General features: G+C 40.2%; 2 protein-coding genes across 2 annotated transcripts in view; one reads left to right on the top strand and one right to left on the bottom strand.

Moving 5' to 3' along the window:
• On the top strand, positions 1-26,871 carry rhoq (ras homolog family member Q). The gene is made up of 5 exons (XM_068045187.1): positions 1-592; positions 862-920; positions 10,966-11,130; positions 24,271-24,366; positions 25,584-26,871. Exons 1-5 carry the CDS (start codon positions 448-450, stop codon positions 25,737-25,739), a joined length of 621 nt encoding a protein of 206 aa, XP_067901288.1. The 5' UTR covers positions 1-447; the 3' UTR covers positions 25,740-26,871.
• Positions 25,907-27,814, bottom strand: part of pigf (phosphatidylinositol glycan anchor biosynthesis, class F) — a 47,900-nt gene continuing 45,992 nt past the window's right edge. The window contains exon 5 of the mRNA XM_068045186.1: positions 25,907-26,323. Within this exon, the coding sequence (XP_067901287.1) occupies positions 26,210-26,323 (114 nt within the window). The 3' untranslated portion in view covers positions 25,907-26,209. The remainder of the gene's footprint in view (positions 26,324-27,814) is intronic.

Genomic DNA, 27,814 nt, shown 5'->3' with positions numbered 1-27,814 from the left:
GCCCAGGCTAAGTTCGGCTGCTTGTACAATGCAGCTGGAGTGTAGCCAGCGGACGGTGGGAGGGAGAAAGAGGACAGAGAGAGAGGAAGCAGGGGCACAAAAAAAGTATTGGAGCATGGAGTTTTAAATATTGGCATTCAGACCGGTTGCTGCATGTGGAGGGAAATCCAGATGTGTCAAACTCTCCTGTTTTAGCACAACTGAGTGCGGGCAGCAAAGCTCTCTGTGTATGTTGTCAGAGCGCTTGTCCTCTTGACACATTTAAGATCAGTTGGAGGGGAAAGTCGCTGCCAGTTTTTATAATTTTTTTTCAAAGGAAGGTTTTTTTTTGTTAACTGGGGGAATGCAGTTGTTTGAGAAGCACAGGACGGGTTGAACATGTGGAAAATGGCACCTTTGGCACGTCCCGATGGAAAGGTGATTCAGAAGCAATGAGCTGCCCGCACCATGGCCAATGGAACGGGTCCGAAGAGTATGTTAAAGTGCGTTGTGATCGGGGACGGAGCGGTGGGGAAAACTTGTTTGCTGATGAGCTACGCGAACGATGCTTTTCCAGAGGAATATGTGCCAACTGTGTTCGACCATTATGCGGGTATTTTTCTTTATATAGAAATATGCACATTCTTTTTAATTTTGGAGAAGTTTTGTTTTCAATTTCATCCCAGCTCATAAAGCTAAACGCGAACTTCTGCGAAAGTTGAAGTTCCACTGTCTGGTTCTAGTCTTTTTCAACCAGACGTCTGCTTTTTTGATGCATGCTGCATCCGCTATTAATTAAAAACATTTGCTACATTATTCTGCCAGTTACTGTAGTATTTCCATATAACTAGTAAAATATCCATTCTTTTCCTATTTGGACAGTCACTGTCACCGTGGGAGGTAAACAGTATCTCCTTGGACTTTATGATACTGCAGGACAGGTGAGTTGAGTTTTTTTTATCTTACAAGAAAAGGGAACATGTTCAAATTTTTCTTGTGCATGCTGTAGGGTGTGTGGATTTTTTTTTAGTGTGGGGCAGTTTAGCAGTATTTAATAACTCTTATGACTGAACGTGACACATGATTGTTTCCTTAGTGTGAATGAAAATGCCTCTTTCTTTGAGCTGAATTCCCAGGGGAGGAGTTTTATATAAGTTGCAATGATATGAACAGTCCGTGGTGTAAACATTGCTGGGAAGATGATGGCCAGTTCACGGCGCAAGCTGTTACTAGTGCCTAAACCTCCGTCTTCCACTCTCCTCCTCCCCTCCCCCAGCAATTTGTGGTGAGGAAGAGTCACGCCGTGAGTTGCGATTCGCTGTTAGCCTCGCAAAACCAGAACTCTGTCAACATCCCCATCAGTCTCAAGAAATTGCTGGATTTGTGCCATAAAATACAAATTAAACTCCCAACAGAAAGTTGTGGCTGGTATTTCACAACGAAAGGATGCTTTACTAGATAGATTTATGAATCTGCAATTCCGCTCAACCTTGGGAGGCCCAGAAATAATACAATTGAAACTCTGGAGCCTCACTCCTGCAGGTAGTAAATTGTTCATTTAGTATTTTTTTAAATTAATGTTTTACTTTTCTTTTGTCTTTTTTCCTCCTAATCCAATATTTTCCTTTTCCCCTCTTTTCCTTTTATTTAATTTGAGTTAAATTCACCCTACTTCCTTCTCCATCCTTTGCTTTGTTTCCTTCTCTATCCTTAAATTTCATTGGTTAAGGAGTTAGACTACCAATCCCATCATTCACTGATGCCCCTTTATTAATTTCCACTTCCAGCAATTTGCAGTGCAAGGATTTTTTGAGCTGAAAGGTGAGGGGAAAACACAACTCACGGGGCATGCCCCATTCCAGCAAAAAGTATAGTTTATGTGGGAAAACCTAAACTGTTTGAAAAATTATGCAAAATTACATACTTGGGTTAAAAGCGAGTCAAGCGGCACTGATAGATTACTGGTGATGTAAACATTCAGTCAAATCACTTGACCATGTGAACATTTATAAAATCAAAAAGTATTTTTTTTTTATTGTGTGATATCTTTCCTGGTATTGTGCTAACTTTGAGCTGAATGACAAGCATGTTTTGGCTGTACTCTTCATTTTGCCCATGCATTTTGTGCACACAGATAACTTCTTTGTACTAAATTTTTAAATCACCCAATAACTAATGTAAAAGTGTGAATTTTGTTTTTTTTAAAAAAGTATTCAAATAATTTAAAGCCACTTTGAATTCAGAAGAGTAAACTTCATTACTACCCTTGCAACAATTGCAGAAATGCAGATATCTGGTCAGCAACCATTGTAATATTCCAATCATATAGATATGAAATCAAATGTCTCAAAGAAGGGTGATGCTAAGTAAGGTTGTTAAACTGATGAAGAAATCAGCTATACCTTTTATTATTTTTGTTAAACTTTTAGTTATAGTCATTTTTAATAGGCACAACGCTAGATAATCCTAATAAACATGTTTTTTCCAATTTAAAAATGCTGCATTTTACTTAGCTGGAAAGGCTAACTACTTATTTTCTGTCATTGAAGGCATTTTCTATTATGCTGAGTTAAGTACTTCCTTGAGTGGCCAGCAGTACCTGATTAATCTTAAAGAACCTTTTTTTAAAAAAAACAGTTAAAAATTAAATTTGAGGGCATAATATTTAAATTTGTGAACTTGAAATGTTGGTTATGCTACACTAGACAATGTTTTGGTCTTTACTTGTAATGTGTGGACTTATGCAGGTAATAGTATCTAAAGTCGGCGTGCCTACTCAGAGGCTAAAGGTTGTGTATAAGAGTCCTGTTTGTTACTTATCCATCAGCATTGTTAATGGAGCAAGATTGGAAGCTTTGTAATTGCTTTGCTTGCATGCTGAAGTTTAAATTGTTTGGCAACAACCTGCTTTTATTATAATATAAAGTATTATATTTTTAAGGGGCAGGAAAGGGAACATCAGAGCAATCTAATAACATTAAAGTCTGATCAGCCAAACCAAATTGTGACTGTGATAACCAAGATGATAGCTAAAAATGGGTTTATTACTAAAAATAAGCATTTTTAATAAAGGTGTCCAGTCTTCCAACTGTGAATAACTTGATTTTAAAGTAACTGAAAATGTCTGTTTTATATAAAAAAAACTATACAGAACCATTGAATAGTTTCATTGATGAAAACATGTCAGTTTCTCAGTAAATTAAATATTTTTGTTTGAAAGCAAACTTATAAAACATTATGCGCCTATGAAAAGGAGCCCAATTTGAAGTGCCTTCCCTAATCAGTACATTTGGTGGAATCTTGCAGTTTTGACGAGGGATGTGGCCACTATTGTGGGAAGGCCATGATCTGGGCAAATTGAATCTTAAACAAGCATAAAAGATGGGGGGCAAACACACAAACACAAATGGTTTTGGGAGTAACTTGTGTTTAAAATTTCATGATTTTTTGCACTGATTTCGCTGATTCTGTCTGAATTACGCTGATGTTAGTCACATAAACAAGTGGAAATTGTACCCATGTTTTTAAAAAAATCCTTTGAGTTAGAGTAGAGAAAATTGGAAGTGCTGCAGCAAGCATTCATTGTAAGAGAATGTTTCCTGCTGAAACTGGATTCTGACCTATTAACATCTGCAGAAAGCATGGTCTCAGCTAGTATGGGTCTGGCTAATAAAGTTGCTCGGGGTGGGTGCGGGTGGAGTCACTGTGCTTGTTTTATTTTTATATATTAGTAACTCTAGGGTATGTACACTGTCTGAACAAATGAAACGCTTAGGAGCTTTCCTGAGTTTCTTTTCTGAAAGAAGATGTATATAAATATTCTACTCTCAATAGTGCTCAATATACCTACTAACTTCAAAAGTAAGATTACTGAATAAGCTCGAAAATTATACTTCTCTTGGGTTTGAGGTCAAAAACACCATCCTGTTCACACTTGTTTTTTTTTTCTGTAAAAACTTTTCAACACTACTTCACTTAAGTTTTTCTTTCCCTAGCAATCAATGAATTGACATTTTGATATTTGTTGGAATGCAACCACATGTTCCCCATCTATTTTTGTGTCAGGCAGATGGTTTTGATTGACTCACCCTGCCGTGATTAAGAGTACGAGCATGAAAGCAACAGATGGTCAATTACTTTACAATTGGTAACCTAACAATTTTAAATCCATATATTCTGCTGTAATATTTTCCTAAAGTTAAAAAAACATTATTAAACTGGTAATTTCTGTATTAAACTGTTTATATATGCTTTAACATTTGTGCATTATGTTTCAGAGCAGCTTTATCCCTATAAATATAAGGTTTTATTTTTCACCACTTTCCCAAGTTAAGCCTCTGAGAGGGGCTTTAAATGTCTTTCTTTGAATTGTACAGCTTGTGCTTAGAAAGCTTTTAATCTTAAGCTTAGCCTTTAAACTAATTAAATGTACCTCTTTTATTTTTCCTGACTTCATATGAAACCTTTCTAGCAACTTCATGCAAATACACACTAATTGCAGTTCTGGATGTTTTGAGTTATGTGATATCTAAATTACATATTTAAATATGCTTTAATACATTCCAGTTGCAGTGGTCTCAATTGCTTGTCAAAACTGTTGGAAGTTATGAGTTGAGAATCACTTTGCTCAGCAGCTTCCGCTGGCGGATATCATAGTGTATAGTGTAAATGAATTGAACAGATGCCCTTTAAGGAAACTTCATACTTGATTTGTCTTTGTCCTCCTCCTCCTGCCTTTCCCCTTCCCGCCTTCAGCACTCGTTAGATGCAAAAACAGAAACTGTCACATCACATATATGGTTGTTCCCTTGACATAAACCCTCCCTCTTCCCAATCATTTCTACAGTCCAAATAATTGATAAGTCTTGTTTGGCTAGGACCAAGCTTGAGTAATTGGTAATTTTGACAATATCAGGTTTTAGTTTTGAGTGGAAGAACTTGAGTATTCATAAAATAAAAGTTGAAAATTATACAAGTGAGTTGCTGTATTTTTATATCTGAAGTCTGATAAAGTGAATGGACTGTGTACAAAGTTTTTTTTAAAAAGCATTTTATTGTATTCACAATTAAACTAACACTGAGTAGCTGTAGCTAGTTAATTAGGTAGCTAGCTTAAACTGGTTTCTGAGCTCCAGCAGAGCTGACACAGCATTGTTTACAAGAGGATAAATTGAGCGGATTCTCAGTGCTGCTTGTCTGCATTGAGTGCTGCTGGGGGGCATAGTGTTAAGGGAGTTTGGTAATTGAGGGAGTTCGGTAAGGAGGGGACCAATAAATTAAGAAAATAAATTTGAGTGCACTGAGTGTAAAGTGGGGAGTTTGGTGCGTGAGGGAGGGGCTCCTTTCTTTCTTCTACCTTTTTTCAGCCTCCAGTAGCTGACTCTCTCTTCGGTACAGGGGAAGAAGTTGATTGGTGAGTAACTGGTAAGTTATTTTACTTATTGTAATGAAAGTGTTTAAAGTTACGTTATGGCAGGTCAGATCAGCCAAGTGGAATTTCCATCCTGCGGTTTGTTGGAAGTCATGGACGCACCACGTGTGCTAGACGAGCACATCTGCAGGATGTGTCACCAGCAGCAGAAGCTTGAGCTCTGGGTTTCGGAACTCGAGCAGCGGCTGGAGTCACTGTTGTGCATCCGCGAGGCAGAGGACAATGTGGATAGCACGTTTAGGGAGATGGTCACACCACAGGTTAGGAGCACTCAGGCAGAGAGGGAATGGGTGACTGCCAGGCAGTCTAAGAGAACCAGGCAGGCAGTGCAGGAGTCCCCTGATTTGATCTTGCTTGCTAATCGGTTTTCCATTTTGGATACTGTTGAGAACGATGATTCCTCAGGGGAGTGCAGCCAGAGCAAAGTCTGTGGCACCACAGGTGACTCAGCTGCACAGGAGGGGAGAAAGAAGAGTGGAAGAGCAATAGTGATAAGGCATTCAATAGTCAGGGGATCAGACAGGCGTTTCTGCGGCGGTAAATGTGACTCCAGGATGGTGTGTTGCCTTCCTGGTGCCAGGGTCAAGGATATGATGGAGCAGCTGCAGGACATCTTTCTGGGGAAGGGTGAGCAGCCAGAGGTCATGGTCCATATTGGTACCAGTGACAGAGGTAGGAAGAGGGATGAGGTCCTGAAAGCAGATTTTAGGGAGTTAGGGAGGAAATTAAAAAGCAGGACCTCCAAAGCAGTAATCTCAGGATTATTCCCAGTGCCATGTGCAAGTGAGCATAGGAATAGGAGGATTGATCGATTAAACACGTGGCTGGAAAATTGGTGCAGGAGGGAGGGCAACAGATTTCTGAGGCATTGGGACCAGTTCTTGGGCAGGTGGGACCTGTACAAGATGGATGGGCTATACCTTAACAGGACCGGGACTAACATCCTCGCAGGGAGATTTGCTAGTGCTGTTGGGGAGGGTTTAAACTAGCTTGTCAAGGGGATGGGAACCTGAGGGGTAGCTCAAATTGGACGGAAATAAAGCTGGTAACAGGAGGTAGAAAAATAGCAAGTGACATTAGAAGGCAGGCGATACAAAGGCAAGCATCAACTAGACTTAGAATGCAGAATGTCAAAGAAGACAAGGTTAAGGGCACTCTACCTGAATGCAAGCAGCTTTCGCAACAAGATAGATGATTTAAAGACCCAAATAGAGGTAAATTGGTATGATCTAATTGCCATAAAGGAAACGTGGCTACAGGGTGACCAATACTGGGAACTGAACATTCAAGGATATTCGACATTTAGGAAGGACAGGCAAAAGGGAAAAGTAGGTGTTGTTGCGCTGATAATAAGGGATGAGATCAATATATTCGTAAAGGAGAATCTCAGTTTGGAAGAACAAAATGTGGAATCTGTTTGGTTGGAGTTAAGAAACACAGTGGTGCAGTGGTTAGCACCGCAGCCTCACAGCTCCAGCGACCTGGGTTCAATTCTGGGTACTGCCTGTGCGGAGTTTGCAAGTTCTCCCTGTGTCTGCGTGGGTTTCCGCCGGGTGCTCCGCTTTCCTCTCACAGCCAAAGACTTGCAGGTTAATAGGTAAATTGGCCATTGTAAATTGCCCCTAGTGTAGGTAGGTGGTAGGAGAATGGTGCGGATGTGGTAGAGAATATGGGGTTAATGTAGGATTAGTATAAATGGGTGGCTGTTGGTTGGCACAGACCTGGTGGGCCAAAGGGCCTGTTTCAGTGCTGTATCTCTAAATAAATAACAAAAATAAATAAATAAACAGCAAGCGGCAACAAACATTGGTTGGAGTTGTTTATTGGCCACCAAACAGTAGTGGTAGTGTGGGGCATGGATTTAATCAAGACATTAGAAAAGCATGTAGCATGGGTTATACAGTAATCATGGGTAATTTCAATCTGCATATAGACTGGGTAAACCTAATGAGCACTGTGGAGGACGAGTTTGTGGACTGTTAGGGATGGTTTTCTAAAGCAGTATGTTGCGGAACTGACTAGAGAACAGGCTATTTTAGATCTAGTATTATGTAATGAGAAATAGCTAATAACCTTGTAAAATAACCTTTAGGGAAGAGTGACCATAATATGATAGAATTTTACATTATGTTTGAAAGTGAGGTAGTTCAATCTGAAGCCAGCGTGTTAAATTTGGACAAAGGAAATTATGAAGGTATGAGGGGCAAATTGGCTGAGGTGGATTGGGAAAATACGTTAAAAGGTATGACAGTACATAGGCAATGGATAGTCTTTAAAGAATTCTTACATAGTTTATAGCTACTATACATTCCTTCAAGGCACAAAACCCCCAAAAGAAAAGGCAGTCAACCGTGGCTAACAAAGGAAGTTAATGATTCTATATGATTAAAAGAAAAGGCCTATAAAGTTGCCAGAAATAGCAGTAAACATGAGGATTGGGAGGATTTTAGAATACAGCAAAGGAGGACGAAGAAACTGAGAGAATAGAATATGAATGTAAGCTAGCAGAAAATATAAAAACAGACTGTAAAAGCTTCTACAGGTACGTAAAAAGAAAATGTTTGACTAAGACAAATGTGGGTCAATTACAGGCAGTGTCAGGAGAATTTATAATCGGGAATAGAGAAATGGCAGAGAAGCTTTGTGTCTGTCTTCACTGAGGAAGATGCAAGAAATCTCCCAGAATTAGAGATCCAAGGGATTAGGAGGAATGAGGAATTGAAGGAAATTACTATTGGTACGAAGGTTGTATTGGAGAAATTAATGGGGCTAAAGGTTGATAAGTCCCCAGGACCCAATATTCTACATTCTAGTGTGTTGAAGGAGATAGCTGTGGAGATAGTGGGTGCATTGATGATCTATTCTATTGATTCTGGAACGGTTCCTGCAGATTGGAAAGTTGCAAATGTCACCACACTAGTTAAGAAGGGAGGGGGAGAGAAAACAGGGAACTACAGGCCTGTTAGCCTTACATCAGTCGTTGGCAAAATGCTAGAATCTATTCTAAAGGATGTGATAAATGGACACTTGGATAACAATGATCTGATTGGGCATAGTCAACATGGATTTATGAATGACGAACGTGCTGGAGTTTTCTGAGGATGTTACTAACGGAATTGATAAAGGGGAGTCAGTGGACGTGGTATACTTGGATTTTCAGAAGGCTTTTGATAAAATCCCCCACAGGAGGTTGGTTAAAACACATGGGACAGGAGGTAATGTGCTGACATGGATTAAGGATTGGTTAATAGGCAGCAAGCAGACAGTTGGAATAAATGGCTCATTCTCGCATTGGCAGGCTGTGGCTAGTGGGGTCCCACAAGGATCAGTACTTGGGCCCCAGCTGTTCACAATATATATCAATGATTTGGATGTGGGGACCAAATGTAGTATTTCCAAGTTCGCTGATGACACAAAACTAGATGGGAATGTGTGTTGTGAGGAAGATGCAAAGTGGCTTCAAGGGGATTTGGACAGGCTAAGTGAATGGGCAAGAACATGGTAGATGGAATATAATGTTGAAAAATGTGAGGTTATCCACTTTGGTAGGAGGAACAGATATGCAGTGTATCTGGGTGTCCTTGTCAATAAGTCACTGAAAGCTAACATGCAGGTGCAGGAAGCAATTAAGAAGGCTAATGGTATGTTAGCCTTTATCGCAAGAGGATTTGAGTATAGGTGTAGTGAAGTCTTGCTTCAATTGTATAGAACCTTGGTTAAACCACACCTGGAGTACTGTGTGCAGTTTTGGTCCCCTTAGGAAGGATATTATTGCCACAGAGCAAGTGCAACGAAGATTCACCAGACTTGTTCCCGGGACTGTCCTATGAAGAGAGATTGGGGAAACTGGGCTTGTTTTCTCGCGAGTTTTGAAGAATGAGAGGTGATCTCATTGAAACCTACAAAATACTTAAAGTGGTAGACAGGGTAGATGCAGCTAAGATGTTTTCCCTGGTTGGGGAGTCTAGAACCAGGGGACAAAATTTCAAAATAAGGGGGAAGCCACTTGGGACAAAGATGAGGAGAAATTTCTTTGCTCAGAGGGTTGTGAATCTTTGGAATTCTCTACCCCAGAGGGCTGTGGAAGCTCAGTCATTGAGTATGTTTAAAACCGCAATTGACAGATTTCTAAATATCAATGACATAAGGGGAAATGAGGATAGTGTGGGGAAAAAGACGTTGAAGTGGAAGATCAGCCATGATCATATTGAATGGTGGGGCTGGCTGAATGGCCTACTCCTGTTCCTATGTTCCTAAAAGTATTTAAGGTGTATTTATTGTATATGTTTTTAATATCACTTATTTTATATCCAAAAAGTTTTGTTTGGGCTGGGTAAGAATAAACATTTAAGGATATATTTTAGGGCTGTAGAATAGCATTACAATGGCCTTTAGTTTTGTCTAGCCGAATTCATAAACTAATTGCATAATATTTTTGTCATCAGTGATCGATATTATGCAGCATAAGAGCAGTTTTATCCAGTAACCAACTTGTGAAAAGTGGTTAAGTGAATTTAAATTATAGCAGCCCTAATCCCATACAAAAAAGGCATGATAATGTTAAAAATGTTCCTTTTAGGTTTTGCTCTCATCCCATACAAGTCACCAACTTTTTTGAGGGTATGGTTGGGTGCAGTGTTGTACAATTCCAGATAGTTCAACTCTTGGCTCCAGACTGTTAAACCAGAGAAAGATAGTTTGCTGGCTGGCCCAAATGGTACAGATTGTGCCTCTTATATTGTCTTTTGTTTCTATTCTTGTTTTTAAAAAAAATTCTATTTGAAGTTGTGTATCTCATTTCAGCTGAGCAGGTTGGATTCTAAGAATATTGTCACTGCATAAAATGATTTTAATAAGTGTCTTGACTTTGGATTTTCCTTCCGGTGGTGGGTAACTCAACCCAAGGACCCAGCTACAATCTGGAATACAGGAGTGGATTATTGTTTGGGTCTCTGTCAAACCACAGTGCCGCAACTTTGGTGGCATGAAATTGCTCACTGGGCAGTACTACTAAAACTTTTAGTCAATATATGTAGTTGGTACCTGCTCAGGTGACTGACAAACAGCTATATAGTATATACAATAAGGTCAAACAATTAGCTTTTCTAATCAGACGTGAGTCTGTACTACAGTAATTTACATTATTTCATGTATTTGTTTCATATTGGTATATATCTGTGTCTGTTTCTGCATTTCTAATTATGAAAAAGGATCTGGTTGAAAGGATGTGACTAGAAGAATGGATGCACTGTTTGTAACTTTTTTCTACTTATTCTGCAAAATGTTCCACATCCCTTAATTTGAGACAAAAATATTTAACTTTAATGAAAGTGGAAAGTGTTGAAGCACATAGCAGGTCAGTATCATAAAGGGAAAGAAAGGGTATTGAGTATTGACCCTTCTGAGGAAGGAGCAGTACCTGAAATATTAACCTACCTTTTTCTTTTAAAAATATAGATAGGGATGCTCTGTATTTTCAGCGCTTCCTGTTTTTATTTCCCATTTCCAGCATTCACAGTTTTTTTTTAACATTTACAATTACTTGGCTTTCTTAGGAAGATTATGACCGTCTGAGACCTTTGTCTTATCCTATGACTGATGTCTTCCTGATCTGCTTCTCGGTCGTGAATCCAGCCTCATTTCAGAACGTAAGGGAAGAGTGGGTGCCTGAACTTAAAGAATATGCACCAAATGTTCCATTCCTATTAGTCGGAACACAGGTACATCAATTTTGCAACTTAAATAACTTGCCCTGCCAAAATTTGTCCAATGTGTCTACAGTTTAAAAATAGTTAGTAATAGTAAACTTTAAACTCAGATCACTGGTTATTTCTTATTTTTACAACTTCGAGCTTGGGTTCCATTCCCTTAGTTTTAGTCAAATGTTGTAAAGCTTTTTCTTAACTGCTCTCACTTCCCAAGCAGATGTTTCTGGTTTGCTGACTGAGATAACTTGAAATCACTTGGCACAAGAGGAATATGGTTTGTTAGATGTAGTGGGAGGGAAGTTACTTTAGTCTGTGTTTCCCACGTTACTTACCTTGCTGAGTTGCCCTGTTACAAGTATGCATTAGTTAAACATGAAGCAGCGTTTGTTACTGTTGGCCTACTGCCTGGGCTGTTGAACTTTGTCAGATCAAAGAGATTTGGAGGGAGGGAATGGAAAAGTAGAAACGGGTAAAGCTCAGCTTGTACTCTTGCAGTGGAACTTTCGAGCATTATTACTGAATGTAAAAGAAAAAAAGTCTAAACTTGACTTGGTTTTCATATCATCTTCATTTTCTTATAACAAGAACTTGGTGCAGAATTTAGTGCTGTAAAATATTGTTAATTCACTTAATAAATGCTCCAGAGTATCTTTAAATCATGTGAATCAGACACTTAGTGCTGATTAATGCAGCAAGTCTGTAAACTAATGGTTGGACAATAAATCTTCAAGAGTGCTACAACCTTAGCTGTAGAAATTTTTTTTTTCCGCTGGAGTTAACTCATTAGATTTTATTCTTGGGTGACTTTAGCATATCTGTTATATGGGCAAAAGGGAAGAAAATATGACATGACAATGGAGGCAAATTTTTGGTGAAACTATTGTAATTTTTAGTTTTCAGCTAATGGTATGCTGATGACGGAAAAAGGTTTAAAATTATTGTATTGAACTGGTCACTTGACAAAAGATTAGTTTATTTTGGAAATGCTCCAAGCCTAGTTGAATGAAAACATATGGCAGTAATGCTGTATATGTTAGAGTCTGAGTAATGCACATAATTTACTGTGTTTTGATTTTATATTTCCATTATTGTCGATTAATGGTGATCTATATTATAATGTTTCATTAGACATCAGGATATTAGATAGCAAGTATTTGATTGTTCAGGAGACCAAGCACAATAACATAGTCTATGGAGGGAGCCTTTGATTTAGTGATAGCATTCCTGCCTCTGAGTCAAAAGTTGAAAGGTTTAGCCCTGCTCCAGACAGCCCTGACAAGTCGAGACTAGGATATGATCTGTAAATACTGGGATGCTATCCAGCGAGGTACCTGCGTCTGCACAGTGGCCACTGGTTCAATGGTAGTATTCCCACCTTTTGAGTCTGAGAAGTTGAGGTCAGGCCTGAGTCCAGATGGCCCCGGTAAGTAGAGATAGCTCTGAAAACAGGGTGAGACTCGAATTAGGACCTGCCCCAGGGAAAATCCTTATTTGTATTCATTCATGGGATGCGGGTGTCACTGGCTAGGCCAGCATTTATTGCCCATGCCTAATTGCCCTTGAGAAGGTGGTGATCAGCTGCCTTGAACTGCTGTAGTCTTTGGGGTGTAGGTACACCCACAATTCTGTTAGGAAGGGAGTTCCAGGATTTTGACCCTGCGACAGTGAAGGAACAGTGATATAGTTCCAAGTCAGGATGGCATGTGGCTTGGAGGGGAACTTGTAGGTGGTGGTGTTCCCATGCATCTGCTTCCCTTGTCCTTCTAAGGTGGTAGAAGTCGCAGGTTTGGAAGATTCTGTCGAAGGAGCCTTGGTGAGTTGCTGCAGTGCATCTTGTAGATGGTACACACTGCTGCCACTGTGCATCGGTGGTGAAGGGAGTGAATGTTGAAGATGGTGGATGGGGTGTTGAGCTTCTTGAGTGTTGTTGGAGCTGCACCCATCCAGGCAAGTGGAGAGTATTCCATCACACTTCTGACTTGCCTTGTAGATGGTGGACAGGTTTGGGGAGTCAGGTGGTAAGTTACTCACTGCAGAATTCCCAGCCTCTGACCTGCTCTTGTAGCCACAGTATTTATGTGGCTGGTCCAGTTCAGTTTCTGGTCAATGGTAACCCCCAGGATGTTAGTGGGGAATTCAGCGATGGAATGCCATTGAACATCAAGGGGAGATGATTAGATTCTCTCTTGTTTGAGATTAACATTGCCTGGCACTCGTGTGGCACGAATGTTCACTTGCCACTTATCAGCCCAAGCCTGAATGTTGTCCAGGTCTTGCTGAAGGAACTGAATGAAGATGGTTGGGCCGAGGACACTGCCCTTTGGAACTCCTGCAATGATATCCTGGGACTGAGATGATTGACCTGCAACAACCACAACAATCTTCCTTTGTGCTTGGTATAACTCCAACCAATAGAGAGTTTTCCCTCCGTTTCCCATTGACTCCAGTTTTGCTAGGGCTCCTTGATACCATACTCTGTCAAATACTGCCTTGATGTCAAGGGCAGTCACTCTCACCTCACCTCTGGAGTTCAGCTCTTTTGTCCATGTTTGGACAAAGGCTGTAATGAGGTCAGAAGCTGATTGGACCTGGCGGAACCCAAACTGAGCATCAGTGAACAGGTTATTACTGAGCAAGTACCGCTTGATAGGACTGTCGATGACCCTTTCCATTACTTTGCTGATGATCGGGAGCAGACTAATAGGGTGGTAATTTGCCTGATTGGATTTGTCCTGCTTTTTGTGTACAGGGCATACCTGAGCAATTTTCCACATTGCTGAGTAGATGCCAGTATTGTAACTGTACTGGAACAGCTTGGCCAGGTGCGCGGCAAGTTCTGGAGCACAGGTCTTCAGTACTATTGCCGGACTGTTGTCAGGACCCATAGCCTTTGCAGTATCCAGTGCCTTTAACCGTTTCTTGATCACGTGGAGTGAATTGGATTGGCTGAAGACTGGCATCGGTGATGCTGGGGACCTCAGGAGGAGGCCGAGATGGATCATCAACTAGGCACTTGAGGCTGAAGATGGATGCAAATGCTCCAGCCTCATCTTTTGCACTGATATGCTGGGCTCCCCTATCGTTGAGGATGGGGCTATTTGTAGAGCCTCCTCCTCCTGTTGGTTGTTTAATTGTCCACCACCATTCACGACTGGATGTAGCAGGTCTGCGGAGCTTAGATCTGCTCAGTTGGTTATGGGATCGCTTAGCCCTGTCTGTCGCATACTGCTTCCACTGTTTGGCATGCCATTAGTCCTGTGTTGTAGCTCCACCAGGCTGACCCCTCATTTTGAGGTATGCCTGGTGCTGCTCCTGGCATGCCCTTCTGCATTCTTCTTTGAACCAGGGTTGGTTCCCCCAGCTTGATGGTAATGGTAGAGTGGGGGATATGCTGGGCCACGAGGTTACAGATTGTGGCTGAATATAATTCTGCTGCTGCCGATGGCCCACAGCGCCTCATGGATGCCCAGTTTTGCATTGCTAGATCTGTTCGAAATCTATCCCATTTAGCACAGTGGTAGTGCCACACAAGATGGTGATATCCTCAATGTGAGGACAGGACCTCGTCTCCACACGGACTGCAGTGGTCACTCCTACCAATACTGTCATGGACAGATACCTCTGCGACAGGTAGATTGATGAGGACGAGTAGGTTTTTTTCTCTCGTTGGTTCCCTCACCACCTGCTGCAGACACAGTCTAGTGGTTATGTCCTTTAGGACTTGGTGAGTAGTGGTGCTACCGATCCATTCCTGGTGATCGACATTGAAGCCCCCCACCCAGTGTACATTCTGTGCCTTTGCTACCATTAGTACTTCTTCTAATTTGTGTTCAACATGGAGAAGCACTGACTCATCAGCCAGGGGTGTGTGTTTAGTAGGTAGTAATCAGCAGGATGTTTCCTTGCCCATGTTTGACCTGATGCCATGAGATTTCGTGGGGGCCGGGGTCAATGTTAAGGACTCCCAAGGCAACTCCCTCCTGTATACCACTGTGCCACCACCTCTGTTGGGTCTGCCTTGCTGGTGGAACAGGACATACCCAAGGATGGTGATGGTGGTGTCAGGGACATTGTCTGTAAGGTATGATTATGTCAGGCTGTTGCTTGACTAGTCTGTGGGACAGCTCTCCCAATATTGGCACAAGCCCCCAGATGTTAGTGAGGAGGACTTTACAGGGTTGATGGGGCTGGGTTTGCTGCTGTCGTTTCCAGTGCCTAGTTCGATGTTGGATAGTCCGTCAGGTTTCATTCCTTTTTGTACACTTTGGAGCGGTGTAATAGAATTGAGTGACTTGCTAGGCCATTTCAGAGGGCGTGTAAGAGTCAATCACATTGCTGTGGGTCTGGAGTCACATGTAGGCCAGACCAGGTAAGAACAGCAGATTTCCTTCCCTAAACCAGATGGGTTTTTACAACAATCGACAATGGTTTCATGGTCACCATTAGACTAGCTTTTTTTAAATTCCCGATTTATTAATTGAATTCATATTTCACATTCTGCCGTGGTGGGATTCAAACCCATGTCACCGGAGCATTAACCTAGGTATATGGATTACTAGTCCATTGACATTACCACTATGCCACCATCTCCCCAGGAGCAAACAGAATATAGCTTATTTGGTGGAAAATTGGCTTAGTGTATTCTGTTCAGTTTGAAGGAACCATTAAATTGTCTTCAATATTTTGATTGAAACTATCCATGGTTTGTACACTAAAGCTCTATGGTCAGTCTTCTTCTTCTTCTTTTGGCCTCCTTGTCCCGAGAGACAATGGGTAAGTGCCTGGAGGTGGTCAGTGGTTTGTGCAGCAGCGCCTGGAGTGGCTATAAAGGCCAATTCTAGAGTGACCGACTCTTCCACAGGTGCTGCAGATAAAATTGGTTGTCGGGGCTGTTACACAGTTGGCTCTCTCCTTGCGCTTCTGTCTTTTTTCCTGCCAACTGCTAAGTCTCTTCGACTCGCCACGCTTTAGCCCCGCCTTTATGGCTGCCCGCCAGCACTGGCGATCGCTGGCAACTGACTCCCACGACTTGTGATCAATGTCACAGGACTTCATGTCGCGTTTGCAGACTTCTTTAAAGCAGAGCCATGGACGGCCGGTGGGTCTGGTACCAGTGACGAGCTTGCTGTACAATGTGTCCTTGGGGATCCTGCCATCTTCCATGTGGCTCACATGGCCAAGCCATCTCAAGCACCGCTGACTTAGTAGGGTGTATATGCTGAGGATGTTGGCCCCCTTGAGGACTTCTGTGTTGGAGATACGGTCCTGCCACCTGATGCCAAGGATTCTCCAGAGGCAGCGAAGATGGAATGAATTGAGACGTCGCTCTTGGCTGACGTATGTTATCCAGGCCTCGCTGCCGTAGAGGACACAAGCTTGATACACTTGGACTTTTGTGTTCTGTGTCAGTGCGCCATTTTCCCACACTCTCTTGGCCAGTCTGGACATAGCAGTGGAAGCCTTTCCCGTGCGCTTGTTTAATTCTGCATCTAGAGACAGGTTACTGGTGATAGTTGAGCCTTGGTAGGTGAACTCTTGAACCACTTCCAGAGCGTGGTCGCCAATATTGATAGATGGGGCATTTCTGACGTCCTGTCCCCTGATGTTCGTTTTCTTGAGGCTGATGGTTAGGCCAAATTCATTGCAGGCAGCCGCAAACCTGTCGATGAGTCTCTGCAGACACTCTTCAGTGTGAGATGTTAATGCAGCATCGTCAGCAAAGAGGAGTTCCCTGATGAGGACTTTCCGTTCTTTGGTCTTCACCTTTAGGCGGGCAAGGTTGAACAACCTGCCACCTGATCTTGTGTGGAGGAAAATTCCTTCTACTGAGAACTTGAATGCATGTGAGAGCAGCAGGGAGAAGATCCCAAACAGTGTAGGTGCGAGAACACAGCCCTGTTTCATGCCACTCAGGTTTGGAAAGGGGTCTGATGAGGTGCTGCTATACTGAATTGTGCCTTTCATATTGTCCTGGAATGAGGTGATGATACTTAGTAGCTCTGGTGGGCATCCAATCTTTTCTAGTAGTCTGAAGAGACCACTTCTGCTGACGAGGTCAAAGGCTTTGGTGAGATCAATAAAAGCAACGTAGAGGGGCATCTGAAACAAAAACAAGAAATGCTGGATTCACTCAGCAGGTCTGGCAGCATCTGTGGAAAGAGAAGCAGAGTTAACGTTTCGGGTCAGTGGCCCTTCTTCGTAGAGGGGCATCTGTTGTTCATGGCATTTCTGCTGTAGTTCAGTAGTTACCCATCAAAGGGTGTGTTGGTGCTTTAAAAAGCTGTGATGGAATGGAAAGATACCACGTGCATTATGTGGAGTACATGTAACCCTAAATCACTGATGCACATCTCCTGTTAGCTACCTAGAGTGATAATTGCAGAGGGCTGAGAAGCGGTACCTACATGTTCTTTTAGTTACAGAGTGTCTGGAAGGGCTAAATATAAAGGTCAAACATTCAAGCTTGAGAGCTACTGGGTACTTTGGATATACATCTTTAAACTGCCAAACATACTTCCCTCATGACATGGATAACTCATTTTTATTGTAATCTAACCCTTGGCCAGATCCAAATCCTATTTTGTTCTATGAAACATTTGGAGAAATGAAGTGTGCATCAATTACATTTTTATTTATTGTCACACTACATTTCCTTTGTCACAGTGGAGCAGATCCCAGAACAATGGCGTAAAACAAATTGAGTAAAATAACTCCCATGTCCATCAAATGTAACATTAGTGCATCGCATTGGAAACTGAAAGTCCTGTTAATTTTGTGTAAAATGTTCCATAAGAGACCACTTCTGGATTCTAGATCCTGAAAACTGCATTGCTGTAATTAAAAAAAAAAAAATTACTCATTGAGGATGTTGGCATCACTGGCAAGGCCAGAATTTATTGCCCATTCCAAATTGGCCTCGAGAATGTGATGGTGAGCCACCTTCTTGAACTGCTGTAGTTTGTGTGGTGAAGGTACTCCCACAATGCTGTTAAGGAGTTCTAGGATTTTGACCCAGCAATGATGAAGGAACAGATGATAAATTTCTAAGTCAGGAAGGTGTGTGACTTGGAAGGGAACTTGCAGGTGGTGGTGTTCCCATGCATTTCCTGCCCTTGCTCTTCTACATAGTAAAGGTTCCAGGTTTGGGCAGTGCTGTTGGAAAAGCTTAGTGAGTTGCTGCAGTGCATCTGGTAGATGGTACATACTGCAGCCATCTTGCACCAATGGTGGAGGGTGTGAATGTTTAGGGAGGTGGATGGGGCGCTGAGCAGGCGGGCTGTTTTGTCCTGGATGGAGCTGCTTGTGTATTGCTGGAGCTGCATTCATCCAAGCTAGCAGAAAGTATTTCATCACACTCCTGACTTGTGCCTTGTAGTTGGTGGAAAGGCTTTGGGGAGTCAGGTGGTGAGCCACTTTCTGCAGAATATCCATCCTCTGACCTGCTCTTGAAGCCATATTTTTTATGTGGCTGGTCCAGTTAAGTTTCTGATCAATGGTGACATCCCGCCTCCCCCTGCAGGATGTTGATGGTGGGGGAAACTCAGTGATGGTAATTTCATTGACTGTTAAGGGAAAATGGTTAGATGCTCTTGTTGGAAATGGTCATTGCCTGGCACTTCATGTAGCACAAATGTTATTTATCAACCCAAGCCTGGATGTTGTCCAGTTCTTGTGCGCAGGCATGGACTGCTTCATTATCTGAGAAATGGTGGAATCTGAGGTTTGTTAAAGGGCCTGTAAACTTTTTGACTGAGACCTTATTTTGCCCATTTTAAGACATAAAATGGGTATAGCAAGGGTCAATTTAAGGCACCTATGTCCTGCGTCCCAAGAAGGCCTGAAGGATGCATTGAGCCATTTTTCAGAAATCGGGGGGTGGTATCCTAAAACGTGTTAGGCACCTGACCTATTCAAGTGAGAGTCTTAACACCAATTTTAAGACCTTAATAGATAATTGAACAGAGCAGGTGAAGGACCTGCTCTGGCTCGCAACCACCACCAAAAAGGTAAATTTGGTTTTTGCTATCTGATGTGAATCCAGGAGGAGCAGGAGTACCCCACAGTGCTCTTGAGGGCTATTATTGGCCTGCAATTTCCAACTCCCACCACACTTTCCCTTCGCCTGCCCAAGCTCTGGGACTTCAGGACGCTGTGCCAGCGAGACGTTCATCTTCATAAAATGGGTGGGCTACCCTGTCAAAGACGCGGTCGACACCAATATTGTTTACTCTGTTAATTGTGTATCAATGGTTTGATTATATGCAGGTGGAAGGTGTTAATTGGGCTCTTCGTTGAGCACTTATGAGCAGACACTCACTGAGACTGCTGAAGGATTTGAGTGAGGAGCAATATGTCTGTAATCCTTTTAATCTACACAATAAATGTGAAACTGAGTAAATATAGGCACCAGCATTACCCTTCCATAAAAAGCTTTCTGGAGTTTAACAAATAGTTCACCTAAATAAGGAATTTCCACACTCTGGGGTGTTAAGTTTTTGACTTCTGCTTAATCGCTATTTTTTGATGATGCTTGTATTCAAAAGGAATAAATTGAAATTGTTTATAAATACTTGTTTTCATTGTTAAATATTGGGATGGGAAGAAAGTATTTAGCTTATGAATTGAGCTACTGAAATAAAAGATCATTCTGGATCAGTGAAAATGTATTACCACAAGGCGTGGACCTGTTGTGCCGAATGACCTGTTTGTGCTCTAAATAATTTGTTTTGGAATGTGAGATTGTTGATGAGCTTTGATTCTATTTCAATTTCTATCTTTAGAAACCTTTTCTATAATTTAAGATCAACTAAAATAAACAATCTTTGCTTGGTTTTTAAGTGGCAAAGTTGGAGTGCATTTTTGTTTAGAAATTACATTTCTACCTGCAGTACCACTTAAAATGAAATAGTGATAATTATTTGCAGAAATGTGAAGAGCTTTGTGTTGCATCAATTTCACAGAATATCAGATTCAGTCACAAGTTTAGAAACACAGATGTCTATTTATCACAGTGACAGAAATCTTTTTTCAGTTATAAATGGTGCTAGTGAATATATTCATGTCACAATATTGTCTCTAATTTGCCCAAATCAAAAGTAAACATTAGCACATTTTAGTAATCAAGGCCTGTGGGAGTTTCATTGATAAATTGTTGTGCTTGGGTAATTTCTGTGATAAGTTACTAATGACAATTAAACATGAATATCACATGTGAAAAGGGGCATAAGATATATCATTTGTCCTTACGAGTTTTATCATTCTAACTCTCCTACCTCCACTTTGCAACTCTGATTCATTTACTTTTGAGATGTATCCCTTGCTTTGGGAATGAGGTATGAGTTGAATACTTGAATTATAATCTTTCAACAAAAGTGTTTTGATGTTTAAACTGATTGAGTACAATATTGTTGCCTATCCAATTGGATCTCCATTATAAATATCATCTAATGCAAGTTGTGCACAAACATTTGAGAGATTTGAGGAAATTTTGACCTAGAGGGCATTTGACAATCAAAGGCAAGGCATTTTGCCTACACACCCACAGGAATCCACTCTTCAAAGAGCATTCAGCCTTGCTGTGTTCCCATGCACAAAATGATGCTTGTTTCTAGTTTTCGTAATATCCAAAACAATAAGATACATGTTCCTTAAGGGTAAACCGGCAAAAAATTCCAAAGGGTGCTTATAAGATGAAGCAGAAAGCAAGTTTAGGAGAAAAATTTTAAATGTTAAGTAATCCCTTATATATAGTTAAAACACTTTTTCTACCTATTCGACTGAGTTGTAATTTTGTCAGTTCTAGAAAAAAGTTACTTTAGGTTTCCAAACCTGCATAGTGCTGGTCAGCTGTTGTCTGCTGGCAGGCAAATGAGTTTTGTGGGTTGATGAGGTCCAACACCAATTGGCACTCTTTTTTTAAAAATCTGTGCACCATGATCTTACTGAAAACAGTACTGGTTCACTTAATTTTGATGTGCAAAGACAGTGATGTTTACATGATTAGATGGTGAGTTAAAGGAAATGTGTGGATATACACATATCTTAAAATCCAAAAAACTCTGGTAACAGTTCATACTAAATTAGATTACCCTGCTGTTGCAAATTTTACAGCAGAGTACTTTCATCAGGATGAAAATATCAACTCCTCATTCTTGTCATGTGGATTGAACCCTAAAAAATATCTGAGCACCAGTAATATGACCAGAACAATAATGTGACAAAACTTATAAGTATGGTGACAGGAGAGCAAGATAGTGAACTTTAATCATGGTAATGGAAGAAAATTACCTAGCTGGTGTAGCCTGACCTTGGAAGCTGTCAATCCACAAATATCAACAAAGCAGAAAATAAAATCCTTGGCCGGGATTTAATCATAGGCGGCCGGGAGCCGGCCACTGACTGAAAAGTCGGTGGCGAACCGGCTTCTGCCTTGCCTGGGGATCTGACCAGATTTCGCAAGTCCCCAGGCTTCAATTGTTCTGAGGCAGGACTTCCCACAGGGTGCCTGATCATGAGGGCCCCTCCCTGGAACGTTCAAGAGCCGCCTGCTTTTGTCAGGCGGTTTCTCTCGGGTCTAGGATGCCCGATTGCCATGTGTAAAATCTGCATGGGGGTGGGCGAAGGCCCTTAAGTGGCCACTTGAGGACCTTGACTGGCCTGGGGAGGACGGGCATAAAGTGGATGCGGAGGCGGGAGTGGGTCGGGAAGGGCTCCCAGAGCCTCCCGCTCCATTTTACATCACCCCCCTCCCCCACCCTGTTTGGGGTGGCGTAAAATTCAGCCCCTTGTATTTAAAAGACTGGAAGATATTTAAGGATGTAATAAACTGTCAACAGGTTTTTTGGGATTGGATGATAATTGAAAATTGTACGTGCACATGCATAAAAAGACTAATTTACTGTTGCTAGTACACTTTCAAAATTCAAATGAGTCCTAATTTTTCTTTAATGATGCAAATTTGTTACATGCTTCAGTAGAGCTTGTTTTTACTATGATTTGCTTTGTTGATTAAAGTACTCTGACTGGAGTCACTGAACATCCCTTCTGAAACTCAACTGGGAAATTATCATATTGTGAACTGGAGGCTATCTAATAGCCCATGGCACAGATTATCTGGGCATTGCTGCATTACTTTTTTAAATGTTCTCATTTGGTTTGCAAAGAAACAAGATGATTTGTTAAGTCCATATCAAATAATGTGAACTTTTCATATCAGTAATTTTTATTTTAAAAAAGAACTCTTTTTTTTTCCTGCAAATAGACATTCTGGAACCATGTATGCTTTGCTTATATCTGTAAACTGACCTCCTCTCCATAAATTTAGAGAAGTTCTTAAAATTTTAACCCGGTTTCATAAATGCCTTCCTTTCATCAGATACTGGGCTGTGTTTGGAAGTAGACGTTCTGGGTACTGTTCATGTGTCTCGTTTCCAAAAATAAAATGAGGACTTTAGTTCTAAAGTTCCTAAGTATTTTTATTCACTTGATTTTTTTCTGATTTGTGTTGAATGACTCACTTGAGCATCTTAATTTTCTCTCAATCTCTATATTAAAATGTAGAGTAATGGATAGTTGGAAGTGATTACATGATATTTGCACGCTTGGCTTAGAAAGTCTCTGAAATTTGAGATTAGATTACAACCTTGAAATTATTTGTTAGCATCTTTAGAATGTATAGTACTTCATGTTTTTATCTTCAGTCTGATGTGGGTATTTTCTTTTGAAGTTTTTGTATTGGGAACCAGATGTCTACATAGCCCCAGTCCTTGACCATCTTCACATGAGAATAAACGATTGTGACATTATTACTGCAGCTTGAGAGAGAAATACAAAGCAATTTTTGTCCAGTTATATTTTGTGACTTTTAATTTTGCTATGTTTTTAATGCTGATTGTGTTGTGTCAAATACCACATTAATAGATTACATGTGGCAGTTCATTTGTTTCCCCTTTGGCATAACTGAGAGGATCTTCATCAGTTCTAAGTGCAAGTCTGTTTGATTGCAAGTCAAATGATTGAGAGTACAGCATGTACATTTAAAAGTGGGAACCAGATTTCATACTCTGGTTTCTGGAGTCACATCAGAATCGCCCTAAGGATCAGATTTTTTTTTTAAGACCATTTTGTATCCTAAATAGGAAAACACTGGTGTCCTTTTGGAAAGCTTTCCTGTTACATAGTCTCTCTCAATTTTGCACTTATTGTTTCACTTTTTCAAAACAATTTTGAACTTAAATCTGTGCCATTTCTTTGCAGTAAGCCATTCTTTCTCAAACTCTTGTGCAGCCCCAGTCTGCAGAATCCCTGCAATGTGACCATCTTCCATGTGTCCACACAAAACCAACATGATGCAATGGCCTTATCAGAAGTTTTCTCTTGTCCTGTTAATGTAGTTAGAGCTTAATTAAATTATGATTGACAGATGTCACTGACTCAATTTTCAGTGAAAAAATACTTGGGTAATTCAATGTAACACTGCAACTGATGGTTGAAAATGGAGTAGACTTTTTTAAAAAAGTGTCCATAATACAACACCAACTCAAGCAGAACTGCTATGATCAAGAATTCTTTTCATAGAAACAGGTCTGAATACACTGTACAAAAATTCATTTTGGGACATCAATATACTGTGCAACCATAATGCATTATAGCATATCTAAACAAATACATTCTACTGTTGCATTAGTGACGTAGCACTCTGAGCAAGGAACTGAATATTTTGCCTTGACAGAACAAAATAATGTCCATTGCCCTGTATACCAATAATTGCAATACTGCAAAATAAAAATTCATTTTGTAATTTTCTTTCTTCAATTCTTGTCACAGTAGTGGGATGGGAGAAAACAAAAGAATTCAGGAAGATGGGTACTCCAAGCTCCAGTAATTTACACCTTGATCAGCCAAATGCCAGTGAGAAATTAGTGCAAAATTATCCTGTACTTGTAAAGATCTGGCTACTCAAACTGATTTTGATACAATTCAGCCAGTGTTGGATTCACACTCAAGTACCATGAATGAAGGATAGCATTAGAAGCAATTGCACCATACCCAGGGAGGTTCAGAATATTGTTTTTAGCAGAAGCTTAGTTGTTTGAAATATCTGCAAAAAAACCCTGAATTTCTCATTCACATTCTATATGGATTGTTTTTCAGATTGACCTTCGTGATGACCCAAGAACTTTAACTAGACTAAATACTTTGAAGGAAAAACCTGTGACTACAGAGCAAGGGGAGAAGTTGGCAAAGGGGGTACAGTGTTTCACTTTAGTATCTGGTATTAAACTGCACGTTACTTTCTAGACAGGAAAAGCTTATTATTGGAGCAGATCTAAACTTCACTTTTGCAAGATTAAAACTTTTACATGATGTAGAGCCCTGGCTTTTCCCTCCACATAGAGCAGTTTTATTTCTGAAATGTTAAATGAGCCTTTACCATAATTGTGTCTCCAGTTCTTTGTAAGGAATATCAGAAAACATCTGGATTTTAAATGATTTTTTTTAAAAAACCCTCCCATTTTCACATGAAGGTTCAAAAGCTTGGTGGATGGCTTAGGGGCAGAGAAAAGAGCTTTTCTCATTACTCAGTCGATCAATACAGTGTACTGTATATTACCAAGTCTGCACCATGAACCTAAAACTTGTACTTATTAATGCAAACAGGTCATTTAACTCAATGAAATCAGCAGTTAGACTGCAGATCACTGAGTCTTAGGTGCCTGAGTAACTGAAGGTAGTAAAATTGCAGTAAAACCAAATCAATTCAGTTTCTAGGGATATTCAAAGTTTGGCCTTGGATACAGAATGATGAAAGAATCATTGTTCATTTGAATCTTCATTGTGTATTTGTTTGACCTGATAGCTATAAACAGTTATCTTAAATAAGTGGGAAACTGTTGACACTTTTGCTTTTTCTCATTCTCTCCCACTTCCCTAGGTTCAGTTTGCTTTCCTTGGGCTTTGGTGCCAACATAGGCTCTGACTTAGCTGGAGATGGGTATGGCATCTGGCTGAGTTAGCCTTTTCCTGATGGCTTATTGTCTGGTACAATTCACCCCGAGCAACGAGAGGCATGTGGTGTTAGCCAAGATCAGCTGTACAGCCATTGGGATATTTGCTACAAAAGCAAAAGAACTGGTTTAAGGATAGTTTTTGTTTGGCCACTTGATGGCCAAACCTTATACCCCATAGTTTGAGAACTACTACTCTAAATTCACAAAGAATAGCCACTTGGAAAAATTACTGGAGAATAAGTCAGTACCTTCAGGAAGAAAACCAGAATGGGGAAGGTACAGTGGTTTTAGTTAAAGCATATACACAAAACATAAGGTTTTACATTCAGGGAATTAAAAAAAAAATTCTAATGTTTAACAAATGAAAGAACTAGACTTTATATCTTTGCACAACTTTTCTGGCAATTGCAACAGAATTTGCAAAATGTAACTCAATTCCTTGTGTCCATCTGACAGATTGGAGCATATTGCTATGTGGAGTGTTCAGCATTAACACAAAAAGGACTGAAGACTGTCTTTGATGAAGCCATAATAGCTATTCTAACTCCAAAGAAAAATGTTTTGAAAAAAAGACTTGGATCAAGATGTATAAACTGCTGTATGATCACATGAGTGAGGATACAGAAAAAACTGATCCAGCCCACTGTGAAGAACCCTCCAGCAACTATAAAATAGTGCTTGTATTACATATAATGAGTGTGCATTGTAGCTGAAGATGAAAGTAATCTAAATTCATCAACCGCACAAGTTTTGTACTGTCTGGAAAAAAAAATAGCAAATTGATGTCATATGGAGGAATTTATTCCCCTGGAAGGTACAATGTTCAGATTCTCAGGGGTTGTTTCACTTGCAAAAGCTACAATTTTTTTCCTTTTTTTTTAAATTAGGAAGCAAATCATCTGAGGCATGCCATAAAAACAAAAAAATCTGTTCTGGAACATAAGTGTTCAAGAAGAATAAACATTTTTATTCTACAAAATATAGCCTTGGAGAGATACCAAATACCCACATGCGGTTCTGTACAGTTCAGAATGGAGTTGGTTTAACCAAACATATTGCAGCATTCTCAGCAACTGTTGACATCATCTGCATTTGTATGTAAGGTGTTTCTTGTGCCAATATATCCATAGTGGTGCGATAACTAGACTGATGGTGAATCCAAGTGTTGCTCCAAGTGTACAGGAAATTGGCCACACCTGTGAAAAGTAACAAATACATAATGGTGGGTAAACCCTTAAGCACAGATTTTAAAGCAACAAAAATTAGTTTTTTTTTTTTGCCTAACCTGGCTAATTAAAAGCTTATAAAATTAAATCTGTACAGCATAGTATCCGATTTGTTCCATAATCACTACTTTTGTGCAAATGAGTTAAACAAATTTTTGTAGTTTCACTTTCACCATTACAACTATTTGTACACATTTCTTAAAAATCATGGCAATTTTCTGTAGGTTTCACATACTTTGGCAAGTATTATTTAAAGAATGTTAACACTAACTTATACCACACCTGTATTGATCAAGATCTTTCTTGAATTTAAAATGAATATAAAATGAATATATAGGAAACATCCTCTTGTATAGAAATGTGAAACACAGCTAAATTCCTAAGAGTTGCAAGCTACATCTAAAATAAAATTTGACTTTCTTCCCCACTGCCTCCGCTTTGTGTCCACAAGCTGGATACTGAGGATTCAACTTTGTAATGTTGTTTGATACCAAAATAAATTTTATTATTTCAGTGTATAGTGGTGTATAGTCATTTACCCTGTTCATACCAATGATGGAATGCTCATGGTATTTTGCTGCTGTTATCTATCAAAAGTAAAATAGCGGAATTGGACAACATTAGCAGATGGTGTCAAACATTAGCAAGTCTGTATTAAAGCAGCAAGCTAAAGTTTGCACACTGTTCCAACTGATTAAGTTTAAGAGCAATGTAAAAAATTAAATAATTGAAGATGACATTGCTTGGTTTCAGGGCTGCTACAGGTGCTTATTTTGCACTGATGTTTAGTCCAAGTTGCTGAAATTTTGGCAGTATTTCAGTAGATACACTAGTGCTACCAGATTCATGCTCCAATTTCACCATTTACCATTTTACAGCAGTTAAAAAGGGATTTAAGTATTTCAGTAATATCTACAATGTATATACTGTAAGTGACCAGTGCAGGAAATAAGACTGTTCCACATCCCTATCCAACTGCATGAGAAAAGTCCAATAAACAAACACTTAGAGAACTGCATTTTTAACCAGTTTGAAACAAAGGTATGGCTTGTCACATGTTGAAGTGATCCTGTTAAATTAGAAAAGGGGAGAGGAGGAAGCAAACTTACAGCTTAAATTCCAATTGAATTCCAAAGACCATTCATGTAAGTATGCACATAAATGCTCTAAATCAATATTAGGTTAATGAAAAGACCATTAGGACCAAACTGGCTGTTAAAAATTTAGTTCAGTTTCATCAATTCCCATCCAATCTTAAACTTCAATTGAGTAGCTCTTCATTCCTCTTCCCCATCACACCCCCCTCAAAAATGGAGGTTTACACTTCACTGGCAAAGACTCCCTTCAATGTTATATTGACCAGCCATATACCTCATTAAAATTTTAATGCAAATGTTCTTGGGATGTAGGCAAGTAATGAGGGCATATTTATTGCCCCACCATAGTTGCCCAAGGTGGGGT

Source organism: Heterodontus francisci, chromosome 13, assembly GCF_036365525.1.
Source record: "Heterodontus francisci isolate sHetFra1 chromosome 13, sHetFra1.hap1, whole genome shotgun sequence".
Taxonomy (NCBI): domain Eukaryota; kingdom Metazoa; phylum Chordata; class Chondrichthyes; order Heterodontiformes; family Heterodontidae; genus Heterodontus; species Heterodontus francisci.
This window is presented reverse-complemented; position numbering and strand designations above follow the sequence as displayed.

What these genes read in the sequence shown, in the direction of transcription:
- rhoq (XM_068045187.1), top strand. Translation starts at nt 448, where the DNA reads ATGGCCAATGGAACGGGTCCGAAGAGTATGTTAAAGTGCGTTGTGATC. An exon ending in TCCTATTAGTCGGAACACAG is followed by an intron (nt 11,131 to 24,270) that starts GTACATCAATTT and finishes ATTGTTTTTCAG; the next exon opens with ATTGACCTTCGTGATGACCC. An exon ending in GGGAGAAGTTGGCAAAGGGG is followed by an intron (nt 24,367 to 25,583) that starts GTACAGTGTTTC and finishes TCCATCTGACAG; the next exon opens with ATTGGAGCATATTGCTATGT.